The sequence below is a fragment of the Protopterus annectens genome, chromosome 3.part0, assembly GCF_019279795.1.
Source record: "Protopterus annectens isolate FY-2018-M chromosome 3.part0, PAN1.0, whole genome shotgun sequence".
NCBI classification, from domain to species: Eukaryota; Metazoa; Chordata; order Ceratodontiformes; family Protopteridae; genus Protopterus; species Protopterus annectens.
The window spans coordinates 1768150876-1768171388 of NC_056731.1; the positions used below are offsets into that span (position 1 = coordinate 1768150876).

General features: G+C 42.7%; 1 protein-coding gene across 1 annotated transcript in view; it reads left to right on the top strand.

The window, feature by feature from the left end:
- Positions 1-20513, top strand: part of LOC122797181 (shootin-1-like) — a 1945876-nt gene that overhangs the window by 1237269 nt on the left and 688094 nt on the right. Inside the window, exon 5 of the mRNA XM_044066002.1 lies at positions 17274-17445. Coding sequence (XP_043921937.1) covers positions 17274-17445 — 172 coding nt within the window. The remainder of the gene's footprint in view (positions 1-17273; positions 17446-20513) is intronic.

A 20513-nucleotide genomic window follows, 5' to 3' on the forward strand; every position in this document is an offset into this window, starting at 1 on the left:
AACTGGCTTACTGACAGAACCCAGACTGTAAAAGTAGCCAACTCCAAATCCAGCTCCAGACAAGTGACAAGTGGCATACCTCAGGGTTCAGTCCTGGGACCACTGTTGTTTGGCATCTACTTCTCTGAAGTACAGGACAACACTAAGGGACTCTGGCTAACAAAGTTCACACATGACTGCAAACTGGGAGCCATTATTGAATCCCCAAATGATGTGGATATTGTACAAAAGGGCCTTACAGAAACAGATGCCTGGTGCCAGAGCCATGGGCTCAAGCTTAATGCCAAGAAATGTATCGTTATCCCCTGTGGGAAAAAACATGTACCCATGAATTACCACATAGGTGGCAATACACTAAACATTGAAAGTGTGATGAGAGACTTAGGGACACAGGTGTACAGTGGTCTCACTTTTGATAACCACATTGCCACAACAGTCAGGAAATCCTTCTATGTGGCACACCTCATCACTAAGGGCTATTCATACAGAAAAAGGAGGTCATTGTCCCACTGTACTCATTCCTCAGTAGACCTATTATAAAGTATAATGCCCCGTTTGGTATGTACCTCACAAGACATCTGCAATAGCCAGAAAGGCCACAGAAATACCTCACTAAAAGAATCACAGGCCTAAAGCAGATGCCATATGCTGACCATCTAAAAAAACTCCAGCTATACTCTGTGGCATATTGTCTACTCAGAGGCTATCTGTGCTTAACATACAAGGCCATGTCAAACCCAGAGCTATTGGACATGCTCCACTTAAAGAAATCTCAATCCCTCAGAGTCACACGCTCCAAGGATCTAAACCTTGTCATCACAATGAACAAAACATGCTGGAGGGCTAGGTTCCTGACCCAGAGACTCCCCATACTCTGGAATAGACTGCCCATACATGTCAAGCAGAGCGGCTCCTTGGCCCTCTTCAAAAGAACCTTGATGATTGGATGGGAGATAGGAAATTCACCCCAGGGATCATGTCAGTCGCCCTGCTAGATAGGTCCAGAGAAGTAAATATTGTGGGAAGAAATGTCCAGGGAATTGTTATGGCTAGGCTTGTGTAGGCCCTAGGGCCGATAGCCTAGTACCAACCTATGAGCACTGTTGATGAAACAAGTTTTATGAAGTCAAATGCTGCATTGTTTCCAGGTGTGGAGAGAGAGAGAGTACTATAGGACTCAGGCAACAAGCTTACATTGGTTGCCACATTACTATATTTTTGACTGATTTACAAGAAAATGCTAAGAAAAAACAGTAACACTGAGGTATTGCATGTTTTCTTTGCAGGCATTTCACCTGTCAGTGACTAGATGACACTTTATTTAAAAGGAGCCCACCTCCCATCCCTTCCATGTTAGCACTACTGACATGCTCTTCCACCTAATGGAGAAGTCAGTGCAGCACAAGGAAGGCATGCCCTTTTGACTGTCTTAGTATAGAAATGCTGAAGATTTGTTAACTGAGTCGTATGTAGAAAAGTGCATTCCAAAAGGGACATTTTCCGCTATTATGGGTTTGATGAGGGTGGAGAAGACGGGGGTGATAACTTCCCTTGAACTCGAAAATATACGCATGCTAGTCAGCCTGATTAATTAAAAGGATTTCGTATTGACAGTGGCTACATGGCGATCAAACAATAGTTCATTGTTAATTAAAACGTCAGGCTCCTAATAACTGTCAGTTTGAAAAAAAAAAAGGTTGTCCTCTGTATGGTAGGTGCATGCATGCTCATGTTTGCCAAAGAACAGAAGTTTTTTAATGCAGCTTGCCTGCTATATATGCCAGTATTGCTGTGTGGCATTGTGAAAACCTGTGTTTGCCACCTTTTGTAAAGTATATTTTAGTTTTTTAAATGATATTTGTATAATGTGGATTGACACTGACAAGCATTTGTTTGTTTTTTTTTTTTATATCTTGGATCTACTACTACAGTTTTGGACTTTACCCATACCTATTCTAAAACGGAATTGCACAATTTAAATATGATTATTTCTAAAGATCATGCCAATAGAGAATTTATTTCTAATATTTATGGAACCCACCTTTTCTAAGTTTTTACATTTTTGGAGTTGCCACCCTTTTCTTCAAAAGATGAGTTTGGTAAAGAGACAAATGCTGGTTTTAGATTATAGGATCTTCCTTTTAATTTGATCTACCTTAAATGGACATGTTTTTGCCAACAGGGTTATCCAGTTGATTTGTTGAACAAAATATGTGACCATTACTTGGCAACAGGGGTAGTCGAAACACAATTAAAACTAATCAAGGAGGGATTTCAACAGGGCTATGATTTTGAGGAATATCAGATTGTGCATGCATTAAAGATATTATTCACAGGAATTAGAATATATTTTTGCATTCTCTCCAGACATAGTTTCAACCTTGATGATAAGCCCTGTTTTTTTATTAAGCCAGGCAAGAGATATTAAAAGTTTGTTATAAAATGGACATTCACCCCGAGACAGTCAAAGGAAGGGAACTTATAAATATGGACACTGTTCCAAATGTAGGTTTATTCTTGGTAAGTAGCGTATTTAGGTGATTTATTATAGCAATAACCCGCTGGTGGAGGGGTAATGTTTTACCCACGGTTTGGTCCCAAGGTCCCAATTTGGTCCCAAGGGACCAAACGAGGAACAACCAACTGTGGGTAAAGGTACCCCAGAACTGGAGTATAGTTATTGCTATTATAATTAAGAAATTAAAGAAAAAGAAAGAAAGACTTTCTTAACATAAATAAATTATAAAATATGCCTGTTTATAGCTCCCGTGCAAGATGATGTGATCCATGTCTGAGTGTGCGCGCGTACCATCAGAAGCGCAGCACATCAGAGTTGTAGAAAGAACAGAGAGCAGTCTGTGAGTGTTAAATAATGAGTTTATATGAATGATGTTAACAACAAGAACGTACATAAACTGGACTATTCTAAACTGCTTACATGTAAAACCTATGTTAAATATAAACTGATTTTGTAGAACCGCTGAAAAATTTTAAATCTGCTTCTCAACTTCCTTTAGTTGGAAATTTTAATGAGTCAATCTTTAGAATGTCTCAGCTGTTTTATTTTACGCAGAGCTTTCGTTTTAAATTTTAACAATCTCCGCTGTTCATGTTTAAAATCATAGAATGTCATCGTTAAAAACCGCAAAAACACGTTTCGACAAAGTTTTAAAATCCGATATTTCGGCTAATGGTATAGCTTTGATGTTTTACATCTAATGGACATGTAATTGTGCTGTTGCAAGACTTGAATACTTGGTTATGTGACTAGAGACTTGTGCACTTTGCCAAGTGTAATTCTTATTAGGCATTAAATGTAGGGAAAAACAGAGAGGACTGTACCCCAGAGAATGTACGAACATGAATATGATATTAGGAAAAGTGACCGTTACAGTGCTTTAAGTAGCCATGCCCAAAGTTGTGTCCCTTGAAAAATAAAATCTTTTTTGTTGTTTGAAAAGTTGGGCATTAATCCCATGGGTGGTGCAGAATGAGGATTGAATTTAGGGAATTATTCTGGCAGCTACTGTTTGTTGAAGACCTCACCTCCAGGATTAATGAAAATGTTTCATTTGGGAGTGTTCTCAAAGTAAGAGTAGCCAGATTATAGAATTTATAATTTAATTTGAGAAATCGGCATGTTGGCATGGGATTTTTTTTTATATTCAACATATTGTTTTATATTAAAAATGTTTTTATATTTAAAATATTTTATATGTAACATATTGCTTAATGGTTGTATTAAATTCCAGCATATTTTAATATAATTTATTTATTCTTAAATGTGGAAGTTGGCTGATTGTGTGACCGCTTGAATGACGAATTTTTCTTTTACTTTGTTTCTTTGCTGTTGGTTCTGAAGAAGCCTGTATAAATAAAAGCACTTTGATAAAGTGCATCATGTAATAGAGCTTGTTTTTAGTTCTTCTACATGGTGTTTCTTTTGGTTTTAGTTGGTTTGGCCATGATGTACCACTTCTTTGGAATATTCATACGTTATTTTCTTACTTTAGCATTGCCAATCTGTATAGCACATCTGCAGTTTACTCTGTCATTTGTCATTATTTCTGTGCACTAAACTGATTAGTGTTGGTCATATGGTTTCTAGTATGGAAAAATACCTTCTGGTCACTGTATTCTTAGGTTTGAGAAGAGTATTTTTAAACCATCAGACACAAGGCTGTTACTGTACAAGCTAGCAGATTTCACAGTTTGCCTTGAGGTTTCCTCATGGTTTGAAAATTATCATGCCGACAGAACAATTATTGTGTTAGGTCAAAATTGCCCTTCATAAACAGGCACATCAAATGGAGATTTGCCACAAGATTCCATGTTTAGTACATTCATGTTTTTACTTTATAAAAATAACTTACCATGGGATCTTCCTCAACTAATATGCAACCAAAGATTGTTACAACAAAATAAATCGGACAGGCGTCATCCTTTATCTACTGTACAGCAATTTAGACTAATCTAGAACTGGTGCAAGGACAGTAAATTAGCAATCAGTACGAGCAAATCCTCTGTGATGATTTTTGGTACTGCAAGAAAAGTTGCCTCTATTCAACATGCTATTGTTACTGATTCATCGAGAAACAAAATACCTAACAAAAGTATGCAAACATATCAAAGTAAAGAACTTACTACACACACACACACCTCTCATGACCATGCAAAACCTATAACCTCTAAAGTGCTTCAAACAAACTGTACACAAATACACATCTTCTTGTGGTCTTATTACCCCTTTTTGGAGTATGCTTTATCTACTACTGATGTAATATTCGCTCACAATATTAGACTGTCACAAAAAATGGAAAACAAAATATTGATATTTGTACATCTTCCCAGTACTACAGAACATTCTTTTACTGTAATTCAGAATGCTAGGTGGGTGCCGGTTGCTGCCAAGGTTAACCGTCTGATAAATTTAGTAAATTTTAGCTTAATGGCAGATACTGTTCACCACTAGCTAACAGCTGAACTCACACAAAACAACCTACTGTTTATGAACATCAGATAGCTTCAAACTTAAGCAATCTTCAGTATTCCTTAGTCATATGTGAAAGGTCTTTTTGCAAACAAGTTCCTACTTACTGAACAGTCTACCAAACAATGTCACATCCTTACAGGCACTGGAACTGTTTAAGAAAAGGCTGAAGGAAGGTTTTCAGAATGATCTTAAATGTAGATGCTTCAGAGATTCTGCATAAGTCAAAATAACACATATCAGTGTTTTACCTGCCTCTACTCTGATGATGTACTGGCAGTTTACTGGTGATGCTCTCTTATACTTAATAGATACTCCAACTTCTAATGCTTCATTATTTCTGTATGTTTAGCATTCAGCTGTCAATCCAAATGTTTTACTGTGTATGTAACTCATTGATCTGAAGTAGTTAACTTCATTTATCTGCAACCTGAGGGTATTCGGATCCATATCGGATTCGAACCGGCAACATTTTTCAAGCATCTGCTCCAAGCTCCTCCCCTTACCCATAATCCCTCACATCTCCTACCTTCCCCCAGATCTCATTTACCGCTTCATGCATACGCATCGTGGCCTCTATAGCTCCAAGTTGGGTGTAGTAAGTGGTACTTTTTCTATATATATTTAGTGTGTGTGTAGTCGTTTTTTTCACCCTTTTCCTCCATTTCATTGTTCATCGGTTTTCAGTCAAAAAAAAATACAAAAAGTTAGAATTTGTGAGGTAGTGTAGGCCTAACCACCCTTAGTGTGGGTGTGTGTGTGTGTGTGTGTGTGTGTGCGTTGGTTTAGTTTTGGCTGAGTGGTTTTGGTGATGGCTGAGCAGCCAAAACCAACTTTTAAAAAATGCACAATGTGTGGCCACAAGTTTTCATCGGCTGATGGCTGCACTCTGTGTGTTATTTGCCTGGATGTTCCCCACTTATCTTTGCCTTATAGTGTGTGCAGGGTTCAACCCTAGGGCATTGAAAGAGAAGAAGGCAAAGCTGGTAGCTAAGGGCCTGCTACCAGATGTTCTTCATCTCACATTGCTGCAGTCCTTACATATGGGTAGTCCGCTGTCCTCGGTCTGGTCCGATGCAGAAGCAGCGTTGCAAGTGCCCGCGGCATCTTGAAAATTTTTCGTCGTTGAGTTTCAGACCGAATCCAAGTTGGCTAAGTACCCGTTGGGAATATTTTGGTTTTTCTTGCCTCAGTGTATTACGGATGTCAGAAAAAGTGAATAATTGTATTTCTTGTGGGAAACAGATATTATCATTCTTTGTGTATTCCTTGTTTGGGGCCTGGGTTAGATTGTGCTAGGCTGGTCTTGAGGCGCGGCAATTATAACATGCGCGTCGATATACTCCGGCCGCTTCCTGAAGCAAAAAAGAAAAACAGTTAAACCCAGGGTGGTTCCGGGAGGCTTCTCTGGAGTCTCAGGGGGAGACTTTGATTTTGCAGGATGTGGCCTCTCAAGAGGCAGGCCAAGCTGAAGGGGCTTCTCAGGTTTCTGTACTCCCCTCCCTTCCCAGGGTGGTTAGGCCCTCTCCTTCTGTTTCCAAGGCTTCTTCCAGAGGCAGGCCAGGTTTAGCTTCTGTTGGTGTCACTCCTAGTTCAGCAGGGTCTGTGCCTAAGAAGCACATGCTTAAAATGGCAGAAGATTTGATTACTTTGATTAGAGGTTCTATGCCCCCTCCTGATAAGAGGCCTAGGGTGGAGCCAGAGTTGGAAAGTTTTGAACAGGCTTTGGATGTTTCAGAGACTTCGGCTGAAGACTTGCAGGAGTACTCTCCTTATTCTGATTCTGATGCAGAAGATTCCACTCCTTCTGCTTCTCCTCCAGAGGATTTCTCTTTTTCAGAGACTCTTCATTCTATGAGGGAACATTTTAAGTGGAAAGGTCAGGACTTCTCTGATTCACGGAAAAGGCTTAGGGAATTTTTGTTTTTACCTCAACATAGGCCCTTAGCTATACCTCCTGTTCTGGATGTTGTGCAAGATGTATTTTCAGAGGCTTCACTTAATCCTGATTCTCTGCCTCCTCCTGTTAAACCGGATAGGTATTACAGGGTGCCTGAGGCTCATAAATATCTCTATAAGAGTGACCCAGAAACCATTAGCCAGGGACCTAAGGGTGTCAGGGCCTCTGTTGTAAAGAATCCGGTTCCTCTAAATAAAGAGGCCAGAGCTTTGGATAGATGGGGAAAGAAGGTCTATACATCTTCTACCTTAGCAATGAGGGCTTTGAATTGCCAGTTTCATATGTTGAAATATCAGAATTTTCTTCTTTCTCAATTGAAATCTAAGGTGGATGCTCTGGCAGAAGGCATTGAGTGTAAAGAATTACAAGATTTGGTGCATATCTCTGAACAGGTGGGTAAGCATTCTTTACAGTGTGGTTTTGATGCTTTGCAGGCCTCGTTCAGTTCTTCGCAGGCACGCCCTGCTTAAGGATCAGAATTTATCTGACCATGTTAAGACAAGGATTTTGGATGCTCCTTTGCAGGCTGAAGTGTTGTTTGGTCCACCTGTGGAGTCAGTCTTGAAGAAAATGGAAGACAAGGCTAAGTCTATGCAGACTGTTAAAGATTTTTGCAAGTTCAGCCTCCAAGTTTAGTAGAAATTGGCCTGCTAAGGGTGGGGCGTATCCCTTCTGATTCTCAGTCTAGGAGATCTGGGCAGAGCTCAGAGTTCCTTCAGGCCTAGAACATGGAGTTCGCCTGCACAATCTTGGGCCAGTCCTTTCGTAAACAGGCCCAATGACCTACTGTTTCAGCTGCCAGATCCTTCTTGCCTGGCAGCACCTTTGGGAGGACGGTTGGCACTCTTCAAGGAAAATTGGATTTTAATTACCCAGGACAAATGGGTATTGGATATCATAAACCAAGGTTACAAGTTTTATTTCCATACCTTGCCTCCTTTCAAAGGCATGCCAGACGTTCCTCCTCAGCAAAGACTAGAGGCTCACAAACAGATTTCTCTTCTACTTCAAATAGGAGCTATACAACCGGTCCCTCTGCCAGAAGTGGGCCTAGGATTTTATTCTCGCCTGTTTCTAGTGAACACGTGGAGACCAATTTTGGATTTATCTATCCTCAACACATATCTGGACATTCCCAAGTTCAAAATGTTGAGATCACTGGATGGTGACTCTGGATCTCAAGGAGGCTTACCTTCATGTTCCTATCAGACCCAGTTGCAGGAAGTATCTGCGAGCTGGGACTTTTCATTATCAGTTCTCTGCATTGCCCTTTGGCTTATCTACTGTGCCCAGAGTGTTCACAAAGGTTCTGGCTCCAGTGATAGCTTTCTTCAGGCTAAGAGGAATACAAATCTATCCTTATTTGGACGATTGCCTGATTCTGGCTCAAGGAAAGGACGAACTTCTTCATCATTTGCAGTATGTGATAGCAGTGTTAAGATGCCTAGGGTATTCTGTGAACGAAATAAAGTCCAGTCTAGTACCCTCTCAGGACATGTGCTTTCTGGGTGTGAGACTGAATACAGCATCCCAGATGGCCTTTTTGACCCCGGACAAACAGAAGAATCTTTCTCTTTATTTCCATCAATTGTCTCGTCTGTCCAGGCTGACTGCAAGGACAGTCCTTCAAGCCTTGGGGTTCATGGCATCTTGTATTCTGGTACTTCCCAATGCCAGATTGCATATGAGGAAGCTACAATGGTATCTCAAGAATGTATAACACTGCCAGGATCTGGACACTGTCATTCAGATAATACCTTGCATTCAAAAGGAATTTTTGTGGTGGGCTCAGGAATGTCACCTAAACAAGGGACTCTCTGTGACCCGACCAGAGGCGAGTCAGATTCTAACGACAGATGCCTCAGACAAAGCTTGGAGAGCTCATCTAAATGGAAAATGGGTACAAGACACGTGGCCTGCCAGACTTCAACATTTACATATCAACTTGAAGGAGATGTTAGCAGTCCAATTTGCATTGATAGCTTTCAAGGATTTACTTCTTCCAGGGCAGGTGTTGATTCAAACAGACAACACAACTGTCATGTGGTACATCAACAAGCAAGGGGGACACATTCTTACCCTCTATGCAGGCAAGCAATGATTTTGTGGGAGACTGCTCTCAGTTTACAGCTAAATCTTCAGGCGAGGTTTCTGCCAGGAGCACAGAACTCCTTAGCAGATGTGTTGAGCAGACAAATCATGGATCCCCAGATCCTCATGTATTTCAAAATTGACAGTGTTATGGGGAACTCCAGACATAGATCTGTTCGCTTCTCCACTAAATTACCAGTTGCCAAAGTTTTGCACAAAAGGTTTCATCCCACAGCTTGGAAAGTGGATGCTCTCTCATTCAATTTTCCACCACTGCCTCTCCTCCCAAAGGTACTCCTGAAGGTCAGACAGGACAAGCCAACCATGATTTTCCATGGCCTTTGCCTTGATTCCACACCTGCTGTCTCAGGAGAACAGCAATGTCAAACTCCAGTCTCTGCATCTAACAGCCTGGCATATTCTGTTTTAAAGCCTGAAGGGTCTCAGCTTCCACAACAAGTTTTGAATGTTATTTTGGAGGCCAGAAGGCCTAGTACAAGGAAAGTTAGATAAATGGAGGAGATTTTTAATTTGGAGTACAACAAAGGACTTTGATGTTTCTAAACCTAACTTAAGTGTTGCTCTTCAATACCTTACTGAGTTATTGGACAAAGGTTTGTCTTTCTCCTCTATAAAGGTTCATGCTGCAGCAATTTCTGCTCACTATGACTGTGACCCACCATTATTTTCTCATCCTTTGTTTAAGCAATTCCTTAGAGGGCAAAGAATATAAGAGCTCCTACTCCTGCTTGGGATCTCAATTTTGTGTTGGAGAAACTCACTCTACAACCTTTTGAGCCTGCAGCTTCTGCCGAGTTGAAATATTTATCATGGAAGACTGCTTTTTTGTTGGCCATTACCTCTGGAAGGGTTTCTGAATTACAGGCCCTTATGGTGGTTGAGCCTTTCTTAATTTTCCACAAGGATAGGGTTTCTTTGCGTACTAATCCTTCCTTTATGCCTAAAGTGGTTTCTAGTGTGGCTTTAAACCAAACTATTCATTTGCCTACTTTTATGCAAACCCCAAAATAAAGGGGAAAAGATTTTGCACACTTTGGATATACACAGACAGTTTATTATTTGAGCAGAACTAAAGGGTTCAGGCAGTCTCAGCAGTTATTTGTTTCATTTGCTTTGGGTTCTCAGGGCAAACCTGTTTCAAAACAAACTATTTCTAAGTGGATTGGTTTTGTATTGCTTTCTGTTATTCCCATCATGGTAAGGAGATTCCAGCTGGGATTAGGCCTCATTCCACTAGGGCTACTGCCACTTCTACAGCTTTTTAAGGGGGTGGCTACTAAAGATATTTTGGAGGCAGCTACTTGGAGTTCAGTGCATACTTTCTCTAAGCATTACCACCTTCCACTTTACTCTAAATCTAGGGCTGGATTTGCCACTGCAATTTTACAGGGCATTTTGGCAGCTCCTAATGCTTTATAGTTTTGCCATCCTCCCTTACCTCTGCTTTGGGATTCTACCCATATGTAAGGACTGCAGCAATGTGAGATGAAGAACATAGTACAGTTTTGTACCTACCATAAATGTAGATGTTCAAGATCCACATTGCTGCAGTCCTCCTTCCCCTCTGTAGTTTGAGGTGGTTGTGTGGTTTGGGTTGTAAATATTGTAAATATGGTCAGTGCAGGGGGGGTTGGTTGTTCTTTGCTGTTTTTTGGCTTTGGGCCTTTCTTTTAGGGCCTTCTGACATCTGGGGCAAGAAAGACTGAGGATGTGTTTGTACCCTGGCGTTCTGATGTCAGTTTTAAGCGCCTTGACCGACGCCAGCCTAATACTTTACATTCGGCCGACCGAGGACAGCGGACTACCCATATGTAAGGACTGCAGCAATGTGGATCTTCGAACATCTACATTTATGGTAGGTACAAAACTGTACTTTTCTGCACTAGACTCAATGACCTCGGCTCCAGTAGCCGATCAACCCCTCCTCTCAGGCTGAGACTCAACCTCCCTCTAAGCCTTCTGAGACAGGGGCAAAATTGAAAGAAAAAGACGAGAGGCAAGGATAAGTGAGGGGAAGGCACAAATGGTCTTCCCATCCCATCTACTAAAGTTGTCAGGACCATCTCTCCTTGGCTCCACTCCCCGAGGTTCTCCCCGGAGCCGATGGAGCCCTTGGACCAGAGGCCTTCTTTGAGGTCGTCTCATAGACCAGCCAGATCCGAGTCGGTTGCCTCCTCGCAGTCGATTTGGAGTCTGTTGGAGCTTGATATGGACAGGATGATGCAGAGGTTCATTCGGACCCAAATCCAAATGGGAGTCTTGCCATGCCCCTCTCTGGCCAGAGAGGGGACCTCTATGCCCTTCTTCCATCCAATCTCTCCTTCCCCTGATCCGACATGTGGTTTCAGGGTTTATGGATCCGAGGATCCGTGGAGCTGGAGGTTCAGCGCTGAGTGTTCCACCAACCTTGACACCGGCGATTACCTTGTGTTCCTCTGATCAGACTTGTTCAGATCCGAGAAACTCTCAGGGCCGAGAACGGGGAGTCAGATCCGAGGGAACAGAGGTGTCTTCTGCTCCGATTTTGTTGGATCCAAGCCGTTCCTTTGGAACCCTGGCTATCTTGGCCTCAGCCCTGATCCTCACGGTGGAACCAGGGAGAGCTTTTTCCTTGGTTACTAAGGAGGTGCACTCTCCCTTGGCCTTCAATGTGGTGGAGAGGGTTCTCTCCCAGGGATTGAGATGCCAGCCCATCACCTTGGACTCCCCCCAGGCTCTCGTGGATTTGGTCACGACTCCCATCAGCTTGTCTCGGGGACAGCCCATGCTAAAGGACCCCCAGGTGGATCTCGTCATTGAACCCCCCGTGACTTACTAGCCCTCTTCAGAGAGCCACACTGAAGAGGATCCCAGTAAGCACTCGTGTAGCAGGAGGCACATGGACTCCCCCGAGTCCCTCACAGAAGATACTGACTTGGATGAAGGTGATGGTTCCCCCAGGTCACCTCCTGAGGATGTCTCCTTTGGAGACATCATGGAAATCCTCCACCAGAGAGGAGGTTGGTCAGCCCTAAAACCCTCTACAGACGAGTCAGTATTCCTGGAGGCCTTTGGCATGGGCCCATCTACATCCTGGGTGTCCCGTCCTGCAGATCCCTTAGTGGATCTCATTACCACGTGGGCATGGAAGGAGCCTGACACCATAGAGCCAATACCCAAATGCCCGGACAGGATCCTTTCTCCTTCCACAGACAGACAGGCCTGGTACAAGGGATCCCTGGTGGATGCTATGGTGGTTGCAGCTGCCACCAAGAGAGAACTGACACAGGAAAGTTCTTCGGTCCACCCTCCGGACAAGGTGTCTTGGGTGGTGGATCGGTTTGGAAAGCGAGTCTTTTCTTCAGTGATGTTTTCCATATAAGAGCTGAATTATTTGGCACACGTCATACGACTTCAGCGAGACCTAGTCACAGAATTAGTTGTGTCGCCAGAGGACAAGAGGCTGTTCTCGGTGGAAATGTCGACTTTAAAATCTGTTTCGAACACGTCCATGCATTTTCTTTCCCATGTCATGGAAGGAGCAGCTAGGTCGGCTGGGACCGGTGTAGCTATGAGGTGACATGCTTGGCTCAGACATTGTCAATTCGTGGACCCCTTCAAGGCATCATCTGCAAATGCTCCCTTTGATGGTTCCTCCCTGTTTGGGAAGACAGTTTGTGACACCCTGGTCCAGAGCGAGAAGGGCGGGAAGACTCTGTCTGCCATCGGAGTCCGCTTCTCTAGCCCTCAAAGATCCTTTTTCTAGGAATCAGAGAGGGCAAAAGAAGATGTGATTCAGAAAATCTCAGTTTTCCCGGGTCTCTCAGGACAACTCGTCCTCTAGAGGCAGAGGGGGACAAGACAGATGCCGCCCCAGAGGCAGAGAGGGCCCGAGGAACTTTGGGTCTAGGGAGACCTTTTCGGACAGACCCACGCAGCATCCCAGAGGGGTTGCCAAACTGTTCTACTTTGCAGACAGTCTGAGGAAGATTGTCATTGCACCTAATGGCTTGGAAGTCCATTACAACAGACAGTTGGATGCTCCAAATAATATCCAGAGGCTACTCCATCCCATTCGTTGCCCCACCCGTCCAACCAAAGCGCCTCCCGGATGTTCCACCTGCTCAAAGGGAGGCGGCAGCGCAAGAAATGTCAAAGCTGCTTTGTAATCGGGCCATCGAACCAGTCCCCCCAGATCAGTCCAGATTAGGCGTTTACTCCAGGTTCTTTTTATTGCCAAAAATGACGGGGGACCTCAGGCACATATTGGACCTGTCAACCCTAAACCTGACTGTAGCCAAGCAGAAATTCCGGATGATCACCTTGCAGTCCATTCTACCTTACCTCCGAGAATGCGACTGGATGTGCTCAATATACCTCCAGGACGCATGATACCATATCAAAATTTGCAGAAGTTCCAGGAGATTTCTTCGCTTCCGGCTGGGATTCAATTATTTCCAGTTCAGAACCCTACCCTTCGGTCTCGCCACAGCCCCCAGGGTGTTTACCAAGGTTATGGCAGTCGTAGTGGCTCACCTGAGGCTTCAGGGAATTCGGGTGTTTCCTTACTTAGACGATTGGCTCCTCACTGCTGCCACCAATTGTCTACTTTGCATGGCCAGAGACTCCTTTCTGCATCCTGCAGTCAACATAGGGATTACCATCAACATCTTCAAGTCCCGCTTGAACCGGACACAGACCTTGGAATTTATAGGGGCACGGCTGGACACTCTACTATTGCAAGTTTTTCTCACTCTGGACAGGGTCCAGAACCTACGGGCTCATGTGTCAGTGATCCTTGGCCCCAGGATGCCAATGGCGAGCGATGTTCTCCGAACCCTAGGCTCCATGGCTGCAGCAATCTCAATCCTTCCCTGTGCATGGCTTCACATGCGGGTGCTTCAGTGGACCCTGACAGTTCAGTGGTTTTGGTTAGACCTCCCCATGGACTATCCAATACGAATCAGCAGAGCCTGTAAGATTTCTTTTGAATGGTGGCTCCAATCGCCAGAAAGCTTGGCAGGTCGTCACTTTATAACACCCACAGCCCAAGCCACAGTGACCACGGATACCTCCCAGCTCAGGTGGGGGGCACTATTTGAGGAGGACGGCCCAAGGCATGTGGTCCCAGACCAAGACCAGATTGCATATTAGTGTTCTGGAGATGAGGGCAGTGCTTTTAGCGTTTCAAGCCTTTCATGCTGTTCTTTCCCCGGGGACGATTGCAGTTCAGTCAGACAACATGTATGTTGTCTGGTACATCAACAAACAAGGAGGAACCAGATCTTACCCTCTCTGTCACGAGGCCGTGAGAGTGTGGGAGTGGGTGATCTCCACCATTCAGTTTCTGATTGCAACTCACATCCCGGGACGCTCCAACATTTTAGTGGACAGACTGAGTCCGGGCTATTCTAATGCCATACGAGTGGTGTCTGAAACAGTCAATAGCAGAGGAGATCTTCCTTGCGGGGGGTCAGCCCTGCTGTGATCTCATCGCATCTCCTTCCAATGCGACGTGTAGCGAGTTCTTCGCTCTGATCCCCTCACCAGGGGACTCACCCATAGACATTCTTGTCCATGCTTGGCCTCCCAAGTTACTGTATGCTTATCCCCCATTACCTCTCATTCCGAAGTTTTTTCAGAGAGCTTGCCGACTGGGGTGCAAAGTGATCCTCATTGCCCCGTTCTGGCCTCATCAGGTGTGGTTTCCCTTCCTGTGGTCTCATGTTCTAATTCCTCCTCGAATTCTGCATCTCTGCCTGGATCTTATCTCTCATCCCTCGGGTATCAGTCTGCCCGATGTGGGCAGCCTCAAGCTGGCGGCTTGGTAGCTCCAGTTCTCCTGATTGGTAGGACTCACAGTCTGTCATCTTCAGTAAAGACTATTTTGGTGGCATCCCACAAAGCTTCCACTAGGAAGGTTTATCACAGCAAATGGAAATGCTTCTCTGAGGAACCTAGGTCCCTTTATGGCCTTGGTTCCTGCAGTGTTGGAGTTTTTGTCCAATATTTTCCAAAAAGGGGCTAGTTCCTCTACAGTGAAAGTACAACTGGCAGCCATATCTAATTTTCTTGTCGGCAAAAATATGAATGCCCTGGCTTCTTTAAGACTGTGTAAAGCTTTCCTGATAGGCACTTTTCTTTTACGTTCCCCGGTTAAGGATTCAGTCCCTCCTTGGGACCTTACCTTAGTTCTGCAGGTGTTGGTTGCTCCCCCATTCGAGCCAGCAGCATCAGTAGATTTGAAATTCTTGTCCTGGAAGACAGCTTTTCTAGTGGCCATTACTTTGACCAGAAGGGTTTCTGAGATCCAGACTTTGTCTGCCTTGCCCCCTTACTTGATCTTTCATAAAGACAGGGTTTCGCTCCTCACAAACCCTTCTTTCTTACCGAAAGTTGCCTCTGAATCAAATATTAACCAGATGATTAATGTGCCTGTTTTCTTTCCAAATTTTCAGAAAAAGGGTGAATATAAGCTGCATTTGCTAGATGTTCATAGACGGCTTTGTTTTTGTTTACATAGGACTAAACAATTTCATAAGTCTGACCAGTTATTTGTGTCCTTTTCTAGACCCTTTCTGGGCAAAGCCATTTCCAAGATCTCCTTAGCTAGATGAATTACACAATGCATACTGCAAGTCTATAAGGATAAAGGTCTGTCCCTACCTGGTCCTGTTAAAGCTCATTCTACCAGATCTATGGCAACTTCTGCTGCTTTTTGGTGTAGGGTTTCACTGGATGATATCTGTGCAGCAGCGACCTGGGCAAGGTCACATACATTTATTGCTCATTATAAGTTGAATTAGATCTCTAGAGGGAGAGTATCCTTTGGCTCTGCGATGCTCAGTAATATCCTCCCATGAGGGCCTCCCAGGAGTTTTGGTAGCTGGGGACTTTGTCCCACAGGTTGCAGATAAATGAAGTTAACTACTTCAGGTAAAGAAGTTATGCACTCACCATAACATTCCATCTGAGTAGTTATGCATCATTTTCTGCAACCGTCCCGCCCTCCTTCCCCCGAACCTGTTTTAGGTTAGTGCTGTTATTGAGTTGCTGATAGTTTGAATAGTGGCAAGCTTGATCTGAGGGAAGGTAGGAGATGTGAGGGATTGTGGGTAAGGGGAGGAGCTTGGAGTAGATGCTTGAAAAATGTTGCCGGCTCGGATCCGATATGGATCCGAATACCCACAGGTTGCAGAAAATGAAGTATAACTACTCAGATGGAACATTATGGTGAGTACATAACTTCTTTTTTCTTTGCATCTACACTTGTAGTTATGATTCTGCTCATCTTGGGCATTCTACTCATGTAATTCTTTGTACAGCTGTTGCTGCCTTTATAACCTGCATGTGGCTGAAAAGGATCTCTGACCAGCTAACTGGCCTAGTTAAACAAATATTTTTCTTGTCCATTTTCTGTGGTTTTATAAAGTTGTTATAGTGCACATTGATACCAGTGAGGTAATGAGGAGAGTGTGCAAAAATGATTTGAGTTATGATTAATTAGAACAGATGGAAGGATCAAATAGCTTTTATGCTTTATAGGATTGTATTGAAATATTAGAAGTAAACATGTTCTTTAAGCATTCCCAAAAAGGACTAAAATTGCAGTTTGGATGAGCTAACAGGCAACTTTATTGGGCCAATAAAGTAAAAGAGAAGTGTTTTCATTTACTAAACTATTTTCAGGAAATGTAGACTTCTTCAATTCAATGTAAAGGCCAGAGTAATAGTGTTTCTTAACTGAATAAAACTCAAAAAACACTGTTACTCTGATATTTACATTGATCTGAAGAAGTCCACAACCCCTAAAAACAGCTTAGTAGTTGAAAACACTTACCTTTTCCTTTAGAGGCCCAATAAAGTTTCTGTCTAGTTCAGCTGCACTGTGTTTTTATTTTTGTTCTTTCAATGATGTAGCCATGTAAGGCTTACTGCACAGAATTAGGGGTTATCTTTCATTTCATAGGTGATTTTCAGAAAGGAAGGCTACTATCCAGGTGCCATCACTGATTAGCTAAATTAGAGATTTTATTATAGCCACATTTTTTTATGTTCATCAGCTTTCATGTACCATATAACATAGTAAAATCAATGGCCTGGAAAAGCAGTTTATTAAGCATGCAGCCTTTGTGTGGCTTTTGTTTCTTTGAAGTAAAAAATATTTTCAGTGATTCAAGAATGTAATTTGATGAACCAATGGTTATACTAACCATTTTCTTCCCTTTTCAGCTTAGTAAAGAAAACAAGACCCTTAAGAGGTTGAGTATGAAATACCAAGCTAAGCTGGGTCCAAATTTTATTACAGAAGAAATTAATATTGATGACGATGACTCCATCTCCAGCAGTGATGAAGGATCAGAGGCAGCATGCTCCTCATTACAGTACCAGGAAAAATTAAAAGGTTAGCCTCATGAAGTGATAATAAGAGATGGTGTTTACAAATTTAATAAAATATGATAGACAAGAAAGAACTGCGAAGCTGTATTTGCCATTCTATTCTTAAGTTGTATTTACCATTTTATTCCTGTACATTAGACACTAATTATAGGTGAAAGTCATTGGAAGGTGATAGACAGTTGATGATCATTTGTCATATATCAGATACGGGACAAAATAACCATTTGTCTTTTGGTTGCTCTGCTTTACTTACTGTTGACTTTAGCAACTCTTTACTAATTTATCTGCTGTATTACCGTTTTTTCTTTTAATCCCCTGTTGAACACCTGAAATTTATAATATATGATTGATGATTTTCACTGCTGCATGCTTTGGTAAAAGACTAGTTCACATTTATCACTGTTTCTGTGGCTGAAGAATTTCTTAACATTTCTTTTAATTCCAAACCTAACTTTTAACTGCACCGTTCTACTAATGTAGCTCTGTTACACCTTATTTGACACTATAAATTATTGGACGGAAAGATGTTAGTCATGTTTGTGATTCTGACATTTTTGCAAATTGAGTATGTGTTATTTTATGGGAACTTATAATATTGCTCATGCAGTAACTCACAAACATCTGCTTCACATGTTTCCAGTTGTCTGACATATCCTGTTAACTGTTTAGAATGATAATCTCAGATTATGTGCAATTTCTTCTAATGCAGTTATATCTTTTATATTAAATTGTAGTTTTTCATTTTTTGATTATCATGATTCCACTTCTGGGTCTGCACCATGGAACTGACCTTACTTTCAATTACTTCTTCCAAAAATCACCTCTGATTTAATTTTATGTACATCTACAGCAGTCACAAAGTTTAAAACACTTTAGCACACTAATGCCATCAAACGTGTCTTGGAAAAAGGGCAGCTTTAATATTAAAAAGCATTGCTTTGCATCATGATCGAACACCAAGTGTAGCTGGTGTAGTCTTTGAAGCACTGTGAGAAATGATTTCCCCCACGGTACATCTCTGAGAGTCAGCAAAGGTAATCCTTTTGGTCTTTTTCCCTACCATAGTGTGGTTACTAAATGTCTTGCCCCTTTGTTTCTATGCTTGAAGTCAAAAGGAATTCATATTTATTATTGTATGCGTAATTCATACAAGAATGTAAGGAATCCTTGCACTGTGCCTGCAACAAACTGTTGTAGATTTGCAGCACATACAAATAGTCCCTAATATATATAGCTGTCAGACACAGTTCCCTCTTAGAAAGTTTTAGGGGGTATGCACACGATTATATTAAGCCCCTCCCTCACTCTGTTCATCTGAACTCTGGTGTCAGATGTTTCTGGATTGTTTCAATCTGCCTGTGAAGGAAACTCATTTAATAACCAGCACATTCCTACAGGTGTGCTAGGACTGTTGTCATATTCTGTGATAAATGGTATCGTTAACAGTTCTCCACATGGAGAGAATCCAGTGGTGTGTCTAAACATTTTTGTAAGGTTAGCTACTAGACTACAGTCTCATTACAGTGATGAATCATGATTTTCCTTTTTATTCTTCTCTCCCATACTAAAAATTAACTGCAGATGCATTGGTTTATGATCAATGATTTTATTTGCAAGACCTTGGGTCACATGGGATTTGGTCTCCCGTCTCCCTGGGAAGAAGCATTAAATGTAAAGATAATTTTGTTATCCTCCTGGTACATAAATCCTTCCAGGCTGTTTTTCAACCAGGGATTTTGCAGACAGATTTGGGCTTGTAGGTTGCAGAATATTTCCATGCTGGGGGATTTCATTGGGGACATATCGCAATTCAGCTGCAGACACCTGCGGCCATACCTCATTCACTGTGGGAACAAAGAAGCATGCAACTCTGTGTCCACAGCTGGACTAACGAACTGCAAAGTGGGGTACTGGAATGCGTGTGACCTGTCTGACCTGGATCTTCCACAGACAAAGGACGTAGCCTTGCACTGGAATCTGAAGGTCTTACAATGTCAGCATAGCATATAACTCCCAGAACTTCCTACCATGCTGCAACAGGGTCAAAATTTGAGAGATACCCAAAAAATTCATACTCAGGGGGATGCCTGTTACCCCCCCCCCCCCCACACACACACACACACACATGCACACACACACCAGGAAAGAAAGATTTTGTGTCTAGGGAGCATCACCTAAAACACATACTGGAGCACAAGTGTGACTACTTCGATGTACAGGATGTCCTCCATGCTGCTGCATACTTCTACAAGTGGTAGTTACATAAGCATGCACTGTAAAAACAACATCAGTCATGTCTCCTGACATATTAATAAAGGCATTACCCTTTGGTCACTGCACTTTATCTGCCATTGACATGCACACCTAGCATCCTGTTTTTGGTGCCTGCCAGACTGCTTGCTAGCCCCAGAAAGCTTGAGGGCTGTGAACATTACCCCCCCCCCCCCAATGGCTATTCCTGCTGTGGGCATAGAACCGCATGCATCTCTGTTCCCACAGATAATTTGCCACAACCATGTGGCTTTGCAGCAGAATTGCAGTTCAGCCACGTCCCCAACCAATTTCACACAACCTACAAGCCCAAATGGGTTGTAGATAGTAATAGACAGTACTACTGGAATGTGGTAATTAAGCAAGGGGGCACTGTTACCAGGTTAGCAATGATTATTTGAGAGCAAGCAACTAAGTCAAATATGTCAGGCAAAGTTTGCCTTCCCAAGCCATTAAAACAAAATATTAGATACTGTAAACAGAAAAAAATGTCTGTTTCTTGTGATGTAACAAAAAGGTGTGGCAGTCCAGAGATGAATCTGCTTGCATCACATTTGAGCAGTCACCTTCTCATGCTGTGTCCTAGGTTGTGTCATTATTTAGTAAGGATGATAAATATGGGAGCCTTGACTAGGGAGGGCAAAGGGGATGGCTGCATCAGGTGCAGCATATTAGGGGGCTGTATGGGCAGGTGCTGATACTGCTGGGTGTACATTACTAGCATTCATACATGAAACCATGAGGATATTGCTGATTCATAAATTAATATTATACTGTATGTGCAGTCACAGCTGAAGCACT